Source organism: Ambystoma mexicanum, chromosome 5p (genome assembly GCF_040938575.1).
Source record: "Ambystoma mexicanum isolate Mex_15411 chromosome 5p, UKY_AmexF1_1, whole genome shotgun sequence".
Taxonomy (NCBI): domain Eukaryota; kingdom Metazoa; phylum Chordata; class Amphibia; order Caudata; family Ambystomatidae; genus Ambystoma; species Ambystoma mexicanum.
In genome coordinates this window covers 173401276-173418107 of record NC_090930.1, presented here as the reverse complement: position 1 = coordinate 173418107, position 16832 = coordinate 173401276, and the positions used below count along the sequence as shown (strand labels likewise).

General features: G+C 47.5%; 1 protein-coding gene across 1 annotated transcript in view; it reads left to right on the top strand.

The window, feature by feature from the left end:
- The window catches only part of ATRX (ATRX chromatin remodeler), a 2430811-nt gene that overhangs the window by 509722 nt on the left and 1904257 nt on the right, over positions 1-16832 (top strand). The window contains exon 10 of the mRNA XM_069612585.1: positions 13978-14041. Coding sequence (XP_069468686.1) covers positions 13978-14041 — 64 coding nt within the window. The remainder of the gene's footprint in view (positions 1-13977; positions 14042-16832) is intronic.

Below are 16832 nucleotides of genomic sequence, written 5' to 3'. Positions count from 1 at the left end.
TATAAAGTAGCAGCTACGAAGAAGGATGTACATTAGAAGCTAAATAACTATCTCTCAATGAAAGAATCAAAAATGCCTCAAGTCCAAAGAATTGTTTAGTTCTTAATGAGTTTAAAGGCCCCATCACTGAATCCAGACTAAATATTAATAATGATTGGTGTCAGGATCTACTTTATAGACTCTGTAAGAAAACGCAGCTTCATCAAGCTCGCATTGGGGAAAAAATCGAGTCACAATGTCTAGTCAAAGATGCAGTGACCCCAATTTTGGAAGGACCTGCTCAAGCGATAAAACCCTTCACTTTTACCAAAATGACGGAACAGGAGATTTTGGTGATTATAGAAGGGCTTAAACCAACATTGTGTAAGGGGGGCATATTTCCTACCACACGTTTCAAAGAATTTGCCAACATCCTTACACTATGGGTTACAGAACTTGTCACCCGTTCCTTTGAGGCGGTTCTTCCTGTTGCTATCGAGGAGGTGTAGATTACCCCACTCTGGAAGAAGGATAATCTAGATCCTATGGCTCCAGAAAACTATCAACCCATTACTAATGGACAGAGACAGCTCTCCTGGATCTGGAGGCCAGTGTAATAGAAATTATAGAGGAAGGTAGTCTTGCTCTTCTGCTCTTGTTGGACCTGTCCTCTGCCATTGATTTAGTTGATCATAATCTTTTGGCAGAGAGACTTCAGATTATAGGCCTTTGTTCTCCAGAAGCAGTATCGTGGTAAGTCATTTCTTGGTCCTAGAAGTGTGTGTAGCCAAGGGTTCCTCACAATCCCAGAAAGTTCTTGTTGATTGTGGTGTTCCTCAGGGATCATGCATATCTGCATTACTATTTAATATGTATATTAAATGCTTATGTGACCTGTTAAAATCTTTGGGCATACAATTTGCGAACTATGCCAACGACGCCCGGATAGTTGTTAAACTATCTGGGGTCTATAAAGATGATCTTGCCACTATTAATAGAATTCATGAGGCAATACAGAAATGGATGGCCTTAAACTCTTTGCCCTTAATGACAAGAAAAGTTATTGATTATCAGCACACCCTATAGGCTGAAAAATCTATAAGGCCATTGAGATAGGTGGCAATAACATTGTAGTATCTGAATGTGTAAAGGTGTGTGTTTTGATGCCCATCTGACTTTTCAGAAGCATGTGGAATATTTCAAATCATTTGCCTTCCTTACACACCTTCTATGGCAAATGCGTCCCTACCTATCCGATGCTAAAAGAGCACTAATTGCAGCAGCGATAGTCGATACTAAACTAGACTATTGCAATAGCCTTTTTATAGGAACTACTAAATCCAATATCAAGAGCCTTCAAACTATCCAAAATGGGGCAGTCCGGGCTGTTTGTGGGTGGAGTCGTCAATCACACACTACAGAACATCGGAAAAGACTACACTGGCTCTCTATAGAGCAACAACTAATCTATAAGGGGTTAGTTAGTCTTTAAATGTTTATCAGGCAGTGTTCCGGAATAACTTAACTAGACTAAAAATGGCTACACCTAAACGTAGCCTACGCTCTAACAATCAGATGTTACTGACCAAACCAGGCACAACCACAAAAAAACAAGGCGGAGCAAGTTTTACGGCCTGGGGTCTAAAAAATTGGAATGTGGTTCCGATTCGTCTGAAACGATGTGCAATTCTGCAGCAGTTTAGAAAGCGCCTCAAGACTTTTCTGTTTGAAGTTTAAAGTTGGATATTTGTTCCTAATCTGCTTCTCTTCAAGACCCTGCGTGTTATTTTACTTAAAAATGACTTCTTAATCCCTCCATTTGGATTTATTTGTCTCTTTGTTGACTCTGTGAGCGCCCTGAGACCTTTGGGTGAGTGTTGCGCTATACAAAAAACTATTTAGTTAGCTACCAGCCTTTGGGTCAAGGGGTCCTCGGAGCACCCAAGGCGCAGTGTTGAGGGGAGGGACTGTAAGGTTCTTTTACCGGGTCTAAACCCGAGGGGCCCCACTACCCTCAATACCGGCAATATGTCCGAGGGGGTGCCGAAACGCAGCTCTACCGACCCCCGGGTCGAAGGTGTCACCTACCAGGGCTAGGCCTGAGGAGCAGGGTAGGCCCGTGACCCACACGCAACAGCCTTGGACGAGGCCGGGTCCAGCGGGCTGAGCACCATGTCGCAGGCACGTGGCAGGGAGCTCGACAAAATGGCTGCCGCGCCAGAAAGAGGCGCCAGTCTGATGCCTTTCCAGGAATTCGGCGAAGAAAGAGTGTCAAGGTGGGACTGGCCTCAACCAGGTACGTGGCCTACAGTCTACCCCTCAGTTGCGCAGGGTGGCTTTCCTTGGCGTCCATACGGACCGGGTATGCAGCGGCTCCAGCAGCTCCCTGCTACCCAGTCAATAAGCCATGCCACCTCTTTGCCCAGTGAGGAGGCGTTTTTCGAGACGTTCCTCTGCCTAATGAAGTCACCTCAGATGGGGGTTATCATCAAAGATGCCATCAGGGAAGTCATTCCCGCCATGCTAGCGGCACCACAGACGCCTCCATCCGGCCCTCCGGCCCCGGTGCAACCGCCTCCTCCAGCTCCAGAGCCAGCTCTGCAACCTCCGCCACCTCCTCAGCCTCTGGCTGCGGTCTCTGTACTCCGACCTCCGGCACCAACTACTACTACTACTCCTCCTCCACAAGATCCTCTAGATCCGCAGGATACAGATGATGATGATGATGAGGAGGAGGAGGATCCGGACATGCCATGCTCAGCCAGGGCCTTCCACAAAAGGCTTGCTGATCTGGTGGAGTACCTGGGCCTCCCCCCAACCCGAGGTTGAGCAGCCGGCAGAGGGGGTTCTGGCAGAAGTCATCACGCAACGCCCCTCTGCCAAATCGCGGATTCCTATGCAGACCCATGTAGTCTCCCTAGCCAAGAAGGGCTGGCTCAAACCCCTCTTGGCCTAGCCAGTCAATCGACGCCTGGACGCCAAGTGCAGGCAGGTGGAGGGGGGAATACTCTTGCTTTCAGCCCATCCTCAGCCACACTCTTTAGTAATCGCTGGAGCATCACTATACTCCAAGCCCCATTCGTCCTTGGTCTCTTCCTCTGCGGCGTTGCTAGGCAAGGAGAAGATGATCTCTGATGCATATGGCAAGAAACTCTATTCCGACGCCTTTTTACATCTACATCAGGCCAATGCCGATGCCATGCTGGCTGCCACCAACCAGAGATGCTGGTGGGAAATTGCAGACTTCCTCCCGGAACTCCCCACCCAGAGCCAATCGCGTTTTAATGCAGGGCTAGCTGAAGCCAAGCTGGTGCCGCATGACCTCATGGAATCCACAGTGGCTCATATCGATACCTCAGGCCTGGCTCCGGGCAAGGAAATTCAACCCGGATATTCAGGAGCGCATTCTAGATCTACCGTTCGAGGTGGGCGGTGGGTGGACGGGGGGTGCGGACCTCTTCCACTCCTCTACGGACGAGGAGCTGGACAAATAGAAAAACAGCTCACAAATGGATAAGCCTTTATCCATCCTAACAAAGACCACGCCCAAATCGTACACCCAATCTCAGCAGTGATCAGACAGGGGTCGTATGTAGGGACGATTTCACGGCTTCCAGGAACGTAGATCCAGGCTGCTCGCTGTCTCAGAGCCGGCGCAAGCACCGAAAGGGGATGCGGGGGAGTAAGGGCTTTTTCCAGTCCCGCTCCTCAGTGACCGCCTCTGAGGGAAAGAATGCATGACACGCACCTTCGGGTCCACGTGTGTCCGGTGGGGGGTGGGCTTGCTCTCCATGCACATTGCTGGCACCAGGATTTCGCGGACCCCTGGATCCTATCCATAGTCTCCACAGCGTACTGCCTTCCTATCCCAGCCTTTCCTCCCTCCTCTCCCACAGGTTGGACAGCAACTCTTTTGGCGGAGATCCGGTCGCTCGTAGAGAGCCAGTGGAGGAAGTCCCAGCCTCTCAGCAAGGCTTTGCTTTGGCTTTTACTCCAGGATTGTCGCCATTCAGAAGAAGAACCAGGCGGGCTTTAGAGTTGTGCTGGACCTTTCCACCCTCAAACTCTCCTTAGCCGTACAAAAACTCAAGATGGTTACGCCAGCTTTTAAAGTGGAGACATCGGACAAGGGAGACTGGATGTACTCCCTGGATCTGAAAAACGCGTACCTACACGTCCTGATTTGGCAGCCACATCATTCTTTCCTACGGTTCATGATCATGCGCTACCATTTTCAATACAAGGTCCTTCCTTTTGGCCTCAGCTCGGGCCCCCAGGGTCTTTACCAGACTCATGACTGCTGTGACGGCCCTCCTCAGAGCGCAGGGCCTCCACATCTACCCATACCTCAACTACTTGCTCGTCAGGGCTACATCTCCGGAAGCGGTTCACCACTCTTCCCATGCCCTTATAAACCCACTGCACGATCTGGGCTTCTCGCTCAATCTCAAGAAGTCACTGCTGCAGCCTAAGCAGACTGACATTCCTGGGCCTCATCTGGGACACGTGCTCTGAGAAGGTCTTCCTGTTGGAGGACAAAATCACAGCCATCAAGAGGGCCACCACCCACTTCCTCAGCAGAGACGTGACCTCGGTATGGTGGTACCAACATCTCCTGAGTCTACTGGCAGCTGTCCTAGTAGCCATGCCGCATCCGAGACTAAGGATGATGTGGATTCAGCTGCACTTCACGGCCTCATGGAATCTGGAGCGGGGCTCTCAATCCGAAATGATCAACATTCCTCCATCTCTCCGCCCAGACCTAACATGGTGGTCCAGGGACTGCAACCTACGGACGGGCAAGCCCTTTCGGCCGCCTCCTCCGCAGGTCACCATCACCATGGACTCCTCGCTAGAGGGCTGGGGAACCACGCCGGAAAATCTCGCGGCCTACAGCACCTGGACTCGACAGGAGCAGATACCACCTCAGTTGGTTGGAGCTGAATGTCATCTAGCTAGCGCACAGAGCATTCCTACAACTTCTCAAGGGCATGGTTGTCCTCATGCAGACGGACAACTCGACCAGCATGTACTGTCAATAAGCAGGGAGGCACCACATGCCATCCTTGGTGCAGACTGGCGATCGCCATGTGGGAGTGGGCCCTGGAAAATGACATTTTCCTCACGGCAGTCCACCTCCTAGAGGAATCCAACCTGGAAGTGGACAAGCTCAGCAGACTGGGAGCTGACCATTACGAGGGGTAGCTAAACAACCTTGTTATGCAGGGGATCTTCAACAGGTGGGGTCACCCCCACGTGGATCTATTTGCCATCTGGCACAAGAAGTGTCCCCAGTTCGCATCCTGGCAAGGTCAGGACCCCAGCTCTCTGGGCAACTCATTTCACCTCCAGTGGTCCGACATGAAAGCCTACGCCTTTCCGCCCACTCCCCTGATCCACAGGGTAATTTGTAAAATCAAGGTGTCTCACCGACTCATCATTCTAATAGCTCCATGGTGGCTGGCTAGGCCATGGTTTTCGGAGTTACTCAGCCTCTCGGAGGTGCCCCCGATTCACCTCCCGAAGGACCCAGCACATCTTCTGGCACAGCAGGGGGGCAGAGTCATCCCTGCGCCAGGGAAACTAGCCCTTACAGCGTGGTAACTGAGCAGGTAACACTTCGGCACCTTAGCCTCTCACTTGCCAATTTGGAAATCATACAGGGCACCAGGAGCAAAGCTACCAGGGTCCAGTACAAGAGCAAAAGGACCAGATTCTGCCACTGGGCAGACTCCAAGGCGATAGACCCCTTGACATGCACTTTGGACGATGTGCTCTCCTTTTCTACGCACCTTGCTCTTTCAAGCGTAGAGGTGGACACCTGCGGCACATACCTTGCAGCCAATGGGGCTTACAAGAACTCGGAGGAAGCCATTTTCTCCTCCTCCAGCCCTGTCGTCAAACATCTGACGGGTCTCGCTAGCCCTACCCGCCCCTCAAGAGACAGCACCCAGTCTGGGACCTTAACATAGTCTTTGGCGCACTGGCGCACAAACAATTCGAGCCAATGGCGTCCGTGGACATCAGGCTGATAACCATCAAGACGGCCTTACTAGTCGGCCTTACCTTGGCTCGTAGAGTCAGCGAGATCCAGGCGCTGGTCGCCTCAGAACCATACACCACCCAAGTCATGCAGACGCACCAGGCATTTCTGCCCAAGGTGCCGTCTGCTTTCCACTTGAATGAAGAAATGGTTCTTCCTACGTTTTTTCCCTGATTCCCAAGGACGAAGCACAGAGTGCTGCACTGCCTGGATGTCAGGCGTGCCCTGAAATTCTACTTGGACAGGACCAAGGGCTTCCGCAAATCCGACACTGTCACTTTCGGAGGCTCAAGACCAGGCTATCGGGCCTCTAAGACCTCCATATCCCGCTGGATGGTCTTTGCCATCGAAGAAGCGTACGAGGGCCAGCACAAGCTGCTTCCGGCCAACCTGCATGCCCACGCAGTCCGGGCCAAGGCAACGGCCATCGCATTCCAGCGCCATGTCCCTTAGCAAGTCATAAGCATGCCGGCCACTTGGGCCTCTCCCTCGGCTTTTTGTAAGCATTACTGTTTGGATGCCGGCTCTAGATCTGATGCGGCCTTCGGAAAGGCAGCTCTCAGGAACCTATTTGCTTATGGAGGGTCTCCTCTCCACCCTGGGGGTACATCACCCATACAGTATGGAGGAAAGGGGACGGGACGTAAGAGTAATTATAAGTTACTCACCGTAGTGACTAACGTACTCTTAGTCCCCTTTCCTCCATACGTCCCACCAACCTCCCCCCCCCCCTAATAATACTGGTGTCATTAGGCAATATTAATTCTATTGTAAACGCGTCAATGGGGGCTGGGGTGTGGCGCCGGAGGGTGGAGTCAGGGCAGCGCATGGTCCTGGGGCCACACCCCAGCGCACCTCTTAATTTAAAGGGGAAGAGGCTTTTTTCTGTTGAAAAAGGTTACATCTCCCGTCCCTTGGAAGGGACGCCCATACAGTATGGAGGAAAGGGGACTATGGACTAAGAGTACGTTTGTCACTACGGTGAGTAACTTATAATTTCTCCTTCTGGTCTGGCTGCCGCCCTTTACCTCTACTATGTAGTGAACTCCATATAAATGTCCGTTCTGTAATGGAAAATACCCTTGGAAAGACGCACATCGTAAGTCCAACAAGTGTCTACCTCATGACCACGGTGAGCGATCCTGCAAGTCTGGCAAACTTTTTCGTCCACAAACACTGACACGCGCACAAAATGGTGGGCGGCCTTCGCCATGCAGGCCGATTTCCCCCGTCATCTCAAGTGACAAGGATTATAGCTGCAGCCATCGCTCTGAGGTGGAGGACATAGACCTTTCTGCGGAACCATCCGGTTCCCAGTTGTCCGTGCCCGGCCCTGACGGGCAGGCCGCTGGTACTGCTATGGGCAGTTCAAACCCCAGCGACATGGGCACACGCACACCACCTAAGGATAAGCATACAACCCCACGAGCTCCCTCGACGGATATATCGAGGAAGCATCAGACGGCAACAGGCCTGCCGAAATTTTCGACGGCGCCTACCGATCCTCACGATCGGTCGCCCTCCATCCGTCGTCTTGGCATGCGTCCGGGCATTCCACACATAAGGGCGTCCCTGCTAAAGATCACAAGCCCGTTGACGCACCATCTAAGAGCACGTCTGCCCCAAAGTTTTTATGTGAAACTGAAGAACACGACACCTACAGGCAAGTCGAAATCCCTCCCATATCCACTGGAGCTACGTGTGAATCTTGCAGCCATTGTTTTGGTGGCGGATGAAACCGAAAAGCACATCCTTGTGTCAAGAGGAGCATTCGGAGGGGTCCAACCCCTCTCTAAGATTTTTGCTGATAAGTCTCTTCCTTCTAAGGACAACTTTCCTCCTGAAGAGCCTCTGCCCCCCACCCCCTCCTCCCTTCTAACCCCTCTGGTTCATCCCTGTGGACTAGAGTGAGATTTGAGAACTATATGGACAAACATTCAGTTTGTAGACTTTTCTGAAAAAGTTTATTGCCCCCAAGAGACCTAGGGAGGTGGATTCCTGCCCTAGTTTTCCAAAGGTACAGAAGCTTTGACGCCAAACACTCCAGGAAGCCGTTTTTGACTTCTCTGAATCTGAAGGTCTACGAGGATCCCTATGGTCATGAAGCCAATCCATTTGGCCAGGACACACCAGACCAGTGCCCAGATTGGGGTCAAGATCAGCCCTTGACTTCCCCCACTCCCATCTCCTGACCCAGACGGCATTTGTCTGGATCCTCCCTCCACAGAGGTAAGCTTCACATATTGACTATCAAATGGCCTTTAATGCAATCCTGAAAAAGGCTGCGGACCATTTCCAAATTGCCATGCAGGAAGCTGTACAAGGCACTGACTTTGCAGAATACCTCCGTAAGGAGAACCCCCCCCCCCCCCACACACAAGTCAGGCAAGTCCACTGCTAAATTCCAACTGGAAGCGCCTCACACTTTATTTGCTATCCCCTTCCTTACAAGGGCCGTCAACCCTCGGGTTGAAAAACAGTTTTGCCCCTCTTCTTCTGACCCATTGTAAATCCGGAGGCATGTCACTCCAGACTCCCTGGTCGTTACTACTACCAGGAAGAGGATGTGGGGGGGAGGGGGCATTGTCTAGTTCAGTTGCGCCCCCTGACAGACTGTAAAAAATTGTACGCCTGTGGCAAACATTTCATCACTTCACCAGCATATTTGAGAAGAATTGCTAATACTACCCTTTTTGCGAGTTAGTGATGTACAGTGCAACCTACTTCATGAGGGTGTCTAAGAAGTCCCGGAACTGGTACGATCACGCCTACTGGCAATTGTCTCGGAAGGGAACCGAGTGACCCACAACATCCTAAAATACATATTGGCTGCAGCAGACAGCGGGGTGAACCCTCCTCCGAGGTACCCTTCTCAAAAGGCATGCCTGGCTCAAGAATTCAGGGTTCAAGCCAGAAACTCAGGCCCCCCTAATAAACCAGTGGAGCACACAAATTTGTTCGGCAAAGCTGTGGATGATGCCTTGGAGATGGAGAAAAAAAGAGCACGAGACTCTTAAGTCTCTGAATTACATCACTGCTAGACCATAGCGACAACTGGGAGGAAACGCTCGCCATTCCTTTCGGGGGCAATCTTTTTCCCGAGCTCCACAAAACCAGTTTGTCACAGGAGGTACACTATGATCTTCGGGACAAGGTGCAGCTGGCACCAGTCAATACCAGCAGAGGGGTCAACGAAGAGGCAAAGGCAGGGGTAGGAATTCCACCCCAAGAGGCTCCCCGGCCTCTGGTCAGAAATGACTTGCCAGTCCAGTCCCCTCCCATGCCTCCTCGGTTGGGGGATGTTTAACATCTTTACTTCACACATGGGAGGGGGTCACTTCAGACCAGTGTGCTCAAGACCATCACCCACGGTTATTGTGTAGAGTTTCACCGGCCACCTCAATACCGTCCACCAACATCCAGACTCCTATCGCCAGCACACCTGCAGATTCTGCTCGACTAGGTGCAGATCCACCTGGAAAAGGGTGCCTTAGAAGGCGTCCCCATTCATCAGGTAATCAAGGGTATTTATTCAGTGTAGTTTCTTGTACCTAAAAGGATCTCATCATGCACCCTGTGTTAGACTTGCACCCAGCGAACTAGTTTGTCAAGCCAATGACAACATTGCAGGAAGAAATCCCATTGTTCACACGGGGAGGGGGTTACATGTCAACATTGGATATGAAAGATACATACTTTCATATTTTAATTTTGGCAGCGCACAGAGTACCTAAGGTTCATGATAGAGGACAAGCACTAGCAGTTGAAAGTCCTTCCCTTCGATATTGCCTCAGCCCCAAGACTAGCTGCTCACCTGTGCAGTCAGTCCTTACATCGACGAATGGCTAATAACGGGAGATTCGTACCGAACATGCCTATCAAATACCCAGAAGACGGTAGATCTCCTCTTCTGTCTGGGATTCTCAATCAACGACGAAGTCAGCCTAGACAGCAGCCAAGTCGAGCAGTTTCTGGGGGCTCTAATTCGTTCAAAACATGCTGTTCCAGAGCCCTCACTATGTAGCCAATCATGAGGTGAGACTATGCAAAGCCATGCGACTGTAGGGGATGATGGCCTCCTGCATTTATCTAGTCCCTCACGCACGTTTGTGCATGTGCCCCATGCAAGAGTGCCTCTCAAGCTAATGGTGTCAGGCCAGCGGGCAAAGGGGAGGATCTAGTGGTTGTCGCGGCAGCCTTCGTTCGCTCTCTGCAGTGGTGGTCAAGGAAAAAACTTCACCACCCCTGCAGTACCAGCCACTTACCACAGATATTTCTTTGATGGGTGGGGAGACCACCTCCTTCATCAGACGGCGCACAGTGTTTGGTCCCCAGCGGTAGTATCCAACCGCATAAACCTGTTGGAATCGCTAGCAGTGTTCAAAGCCCTGAAGGCTTTTCAAACAAACCTCCAGGGAAAGACGGTCCTAGTACTCACGGACAGCACCATGACCATGTATTACCTGAACAAGCACGGGGGGGGGCGCACACTCTCCTGGGCTTTTCAAACAGTCACAGAACATATGGAAATGGGCTCTCAAACACGAGATGTTCGTTCTGTCGCAACACGTTCCATGGGAACTCACTTTTCTGGCAGACGTGCTCAGCAGAGACTTCCCACTACCCGCAGAGTACGAATGGCGGTTACACAAAGGCCCCTGCACTGTCTTCACAGACTGGGGCTTCCCAGAGAACGACTTGTTCGCAAGAACACACAATGACCAGATTATGCCTCCAGGTACCCGCAAAACCGCTCCAAGGGGAATGGACTCTGGATAACATGATCAGAGAAATTTTTCTACACTCCCTGACCCCCCAAATCCCCCCCCCTCCATACCCCGACCAGGAACCAGTTGATGCTTATGGTGGCCCCGATGTGGGCCCGCCAACCCTGGTTCTCTCCTGATGGCAATGGTGGTCTCCCCTGGGAGGAAGCTGCCATGCCCATACAACATGCTGTCACAAGGCGGGTGGGAAACACTTCATCCATGCCTGCAAACTCAAAACTTAGCAGCCTGGCCCCTGAAGACATAGAGCTTGGATATCTCCAGATGCATGGACATGCTTAGAGATGCACGAAAACCAAACACCAGACATTGCTATTCCAGTTAATGGAAACACTGTCATCTGGTGCAATGCCAAGAGCATTAATCCTATTGAATGCTTACTAACAAATATTGTCCTGTACCTAACTCACTTACTAGATTCAGGCTTGGTTTTCAATTCCTTAAAAGTCCACTTAGCTGCGCTTTCAGCTTACACCATGTCCCAAAAGATGTTTGTGATGGAAGATTCCAATAATCCAGGCTTTTACGCAGGGGATTAAAAGCCTTCATCCCCCTTATCTCCAACCCAGCTCCCGGATGGGACCTGAACTTTGTACCGACTATGGGGGTGGGGTAATTTTCCTTTTGAACCTATGCATAAAGCTAGCCTTAAAGCACACTTATAAGGCCGCTTTCCTGGTGGCAGTCACATCATTAATGAGAGTTGGCGAACTACAGGCTCTTTTAGTTCAAGACCCATTTGTCACGATTCACAAAGATAAGGTGGTGCTGCGCACTCGCCCATGATTTGCACCTAAATTTGAGTTCCATGTGAACCAATCAATTGAACTAGCCACCTTTCTCCAGAACCCCACTAACTTGGCAGAAAGAAGCCTCCCCACACTTGATATGAGGAGAGCTGTAATCTATTCTCTGGAAAAGACAAAACCACTAAGGAAAAAGGAACAGTTTCTCGTTTCAGTGGCTGCTGGCAGAGAAGGGGACCCTGTCTCTAAATCGGCTATTACAAAGTGGATTGTAAACTGCATCACACTTTGCTACTCTATTGCCAAGAGAGGCCTGCCCTTCAAGCCTAGAGCACCCACTACTTGGGGCACGGGGCTTCCATAGCATTCATTACAAATGTTGCTCTTGAGTCCATTTGTAAAGCAGCAACTTGGAGTTCTGTGCACACCTTTACACAGCACTACTGCCTGGATACTCACTCTAGGTCTGATTCTCAGGTGGGACAAGTGGTGCTAAGACCTCTTTGCTACTGTTCCTTCACACATTCCACCACCATCTCTGGGTACTGCTCGCTAGTCTATGCACAGCATGTGATTCTAAGCAGATTAACAAGCATCAGAAGACCTGCATTACTTACTGTAATAGCAGTTCTGATGATTGCATCTGCTTAGATTCACATGCGCCCACCCTTCCTCACCTCTTGGAGTACAGGGAACATAGACATCTTACAACTCCATCTATTCGCTCATGATATTTCTAAGGCTCCCTCACTGCAAAATAACATAATCCGAGGGACTTCGATGCGTGAGGGATTTTGGGTACACATGTCACGTTAGGGATAGTGTTACTGACAAGCTCATGTTGACGTCCCCTTTCAATCCTCGAAAGAAAGATGCAATACTCTGCGATTACCACTAGATGTGAGACTATATGCGCTGCATGTGAATCTAAGCGGATACAATCATCAGAAATGCTGTTACAGAAAGTAATGCATGTCATCTTTGCCTATGTGTAAATAAAGTAAACCATTATTTTTACAATACATGAGTATCAGTGTTTCTAAAGACCATATGTATGCTACAATTTCTTTGTACCAATCTACAGCCCTCTCTCCATGAGCCTGGCTGCTCTGTCCATGCTACCAATATCTCAGGTGGTACAACCTTGTACTAAGGGTGGAGTTTCTGTATTGCCTTCGGTATAGTTTTATAAAGTCAGGACAGTTTTTCAAGGACTACCCAAACAGCTAGCTAGGAGGTCGAGCAGATGTAAGCTGTTTCAAGGTGGCATATCATGGCTGATGTAGGGTGGAACTACATTCGTGGTGGGCTTAATTGACCTGGTCAGACATGGCTGAGTGCTTGATTGCCTCTGTACAGCATCAACAAGGGCACAATCAGCATCTTACCTGAACATAGCTGTAGATGGAGGTCTAGGGTCATGCAGGGCTAGGGTGCTGGTTGGACAGGCTGAGGGAAGTTGCCCTTAGCCTGTGCCCAAGCAAGGCTGCCCTTTGAGTTTCTTCTAAGCTGTGTTCTTGGGTCAACTGGTGGCGGAACACCAATCCAGATGCAGGGGGGGCGGGCTGAGGGTGGTATACAATGAGGGCCGTCTGGGAAGGGAGGCAGTGCTCAGAGTAACACAGAAGCGTTGGATAGAGCCTAGGGCCTGGGGACGGACAATGTCCCAGTAAAAACACTCACCACGTTGCATGCTCATCTGAGAAGTCCCTGCAGTCTACTTGTGAGAAGAGGTTGATTGATGAGAAATATAATTCTAGAGGATAAAGCGGAGTACAATCAGAAAATGTGATGTCTGGGTTTTGTGTAACATGTCCTCTTCTATTTAGGCACCCTTTTAGCACTTCTAAAGTGATTTGATGTAAGCCTTTAATTTTGTTATAATAAATGATTGCTCTGAGAAGACTTCCCTACTATTTTTTTTTTATCCCGACTGCCGTATTACAGTAAGGACCAGCCAGTTGCAAATGTCTTAGTCTCCACTCCCTCACTGTAAATGTTAGAATTGGCCCCCCGTTTGACTTTATAGATTAGTGCTTTCCTCCGCCTCCAGCAGCAGCCGTAGCATTGCATTGTGGAATAAATCTGCAGATCTCGTTTTGGGATTATCATCACTAAAGTATTGATCTATGCATGTTTCATCATTTAAATCAGGAATACATAATGAAACTGTTGTACATTGATGCCCTGCCCTTTTCCGATTGCAAGAGTTGATGGTTTTACACTAAACAAAATGATCAATTTCTCAAGTGTACAGAAAAACGTCTTGTACTGACATGCCAACGAAGAACTTGTGCCCAGTAATATAAAATGCATTCGTATAGCTCCAAAGTGATTAACTACAGTTGGTCATTTATTTTGCATGATCTATGTGAGTTTAAAGCGTCTATTAAATGAAGTGATGTTTTTCTCCCTGATATAGGCGATGAAGCAAAGTCAGGGCCCGTTCCTGTAGATGATGATGATGACGATGATCCTGAGAATAGGTATGATTCCATCTGTACGGACTTAAAAAAGGTTATAACACACCCTAGGCGTGGGCCTAAAGAAAAGCAACGGAACATCAAGCAGGTTGTAAAAACACGGACTTCCTGCCTTGTAAAGACTCGATCTCTGGCCGCCTGCAAGTTTGAACGCGTGGCTGACAAACTAAGGCCAAAACCTTGAAAAATAACATACTTTTGTTTACACACCTTGCGTAGGGTGTGTTATAAATGCACTGTAGCTCAAATACTGCGATTGTTTTTAAGTGTTAATGTTAATTACCTCAGCAGTAGGAACCCTGCACTTTTTTTTTTTAAAGCATGTCACCTTACAAGGTGTCTGAATTGTCTGCTCTTGTGGCAGACAAAATGTTATTTTTGCTGCTGGTTCCTCCGTACTTTGATTGGACTTTAGATTTTCCCGAAGAAGTACCAAAGAATGTGCTTAAAAAAATACTTACTGTAAAATGCCTTGATTCATTGACTAATTTCTTTATTAACTTAAGTACTTTTATAAATATTTCAGGTATCTCTGGTGCCCAGATGTAATAGTATATTTTTATCAATAACATTTTGGATAGTTAAGATTCTACCCACTTAAAAGCAGAGCACTGTGAAAGGTCAAACATTTTGGTTCTTAATGGCAGAGCTTTGCTACTAATCGATGCAATCTGCAGTATGAACTCTGATCTTTAGTCCTTTAAATGTACAAGGTTTTCTATGTTTTGAATTGCTGCATTTGAAAAATTATGTATTTAAAGTGTAGTTTAATTGCTTACATATTCCATAATTTCTTGGAGGGCCTCCTCAGCTAAAAAGTATGTCTCAATGTCAAATCGGTAAATCGTTTACTTGTATTCCAACAGTGGCTCTAAATCAAGAGGGAGAAGTAACAGCAATGTTTGACCTTGTAACATAAAAAATGTGTGTAAGGGCACCTTTTTGAAAAGATACTGATGGAACAGTGTTTCCAGGTGAAACTATAAAGTGATGGTGACATAAGAATTTCTGCACATCTGTTAATACTGTACCAAAGTGAGTGTTGCGTTTTTCTTTAAAGTGAAAGATGTTGACTGAAGGGGGATTATGCCCTTTGCGCATAGCCATGGAATGTAAGCACATCAGGCCTAAGAAGTGTTTGTTTCTTGGAAATTTCGGGAATATTTGCCAAGTCTTTTGGCTTGCCTTCACAGTTTATCTTCTAGCTAGTAATTGTACTAGTTCTTGAGCACCTTTTTGTTAACTCTTCTAAGCCACTCAACTTTGGATATGGTCACTTGATAGTGCACTTGATAGATGTGAGGCTTAATTTAGAAGATGGGTCATTATATTTTGAGAGTTTTTAGCATGTGGTCTCATGTGAACAGTACTTGGCCAAATTTTGGAATATGAATTTGTCAAGCTATTTTTTTAATACATTTTAGCCAGAAATATATAGGCCCACATTACAAATTATGCATCTCTGCAAAATCATGTCTTGGATGTTGTAAAACATGCGGGGTACTGCACATTTTCACTTTGTTGCAGAAATTGTACTTCATCAGCATTTTTAATAGATTACCACCACTCAATACATTAGCTATGTGAAGTGGAGCAGGGTTGCAACTGTAGATATTCTATTTATTTTTACTTAAAATGGCATTTGGTTCTTGACCAACCGATTTGATTTGTGAACATAACTGGTTGATCGGCTTCAGAATGCCCAATTTGTATGACAGAGTGTAGAAATATCCACTAGTTGAATATTGTTAGCTTACATTTAACCAGGGTAAAATAATTTTAGTGCAAAACTGTACTTCATACTGGTTATTTTGATTGAATCCGGTTGTAAAATATAGACATTGCAGCATATACAACCAAGTGAAGTTGGTCGAACTAAAGGTGTTTACTAAAAACCCTAATGGGCTTGAAATTCTGCAAACTCTATCGTTATTTGTTATCTAGGTGCGATTGATTTCCGTTTTAATTTCTGTTTGGACTTATTACACTAATTTGACAGCACCAATAAGGTGTTTCAATTTCCCAGTGCAGCTCTTCCAGATGCACTTAGAAAAACCTATTCATATTTTCGCCCGTAATATTCTCGCAGCTCTAGTTAGGACAGGCTCTACTCTGCACAGCAGTACTTTAATGATGTGTGTGGCGGGCATCTTAATATTAGTGTTTTATACTTGGGATTTTGTATGATTGTTTATGCTGCTGCTCTGCCTCTTAACTGGTCACATTACATGTTTGCAGTATTTTTCTGGATGGATGGAGGAGATGGAAAAGTGTAAAAGCATACTGCTTGAAAATATATTACTGATGCAATAAATTTTTGTAAAAATGTCTCGTCCAAGCATTTCATTTTCATTGCAAGGTTCTTGATGTTGAAAATAAGGTTAATTTGATTTGAATAGTTTTGATTGAGCATATTGACTGTGATTCACACATTGGTGTGTGTCTTTGAATTGTGACGTTTGCACAAAGATCAGCTCATTTATTTTTAAAGCAAACAGTGTTCCTACTCATTTTGGTCAGGCACATTAATAAAAATCAAAGGAACATCATTGACAAATAAGTTAATGCCTTTATAAATGACAAACATCAAGACTTTGGTTTGTTGTTTTTAACTTGTAAATATGTACATGTTTGTATGCTCTTATAAATCTAGTTGCAAATGCTTTATGGCCATTGACAAACGGGCCTTTTTTGGCACATTATTTTATAGGATCACCAAGGCTTCGTTTTTGCATGAACCTATTGGTTTGCTTGTTAGCGTATTTCCCAACAGCTGGTGGAGAATCTTAGATAA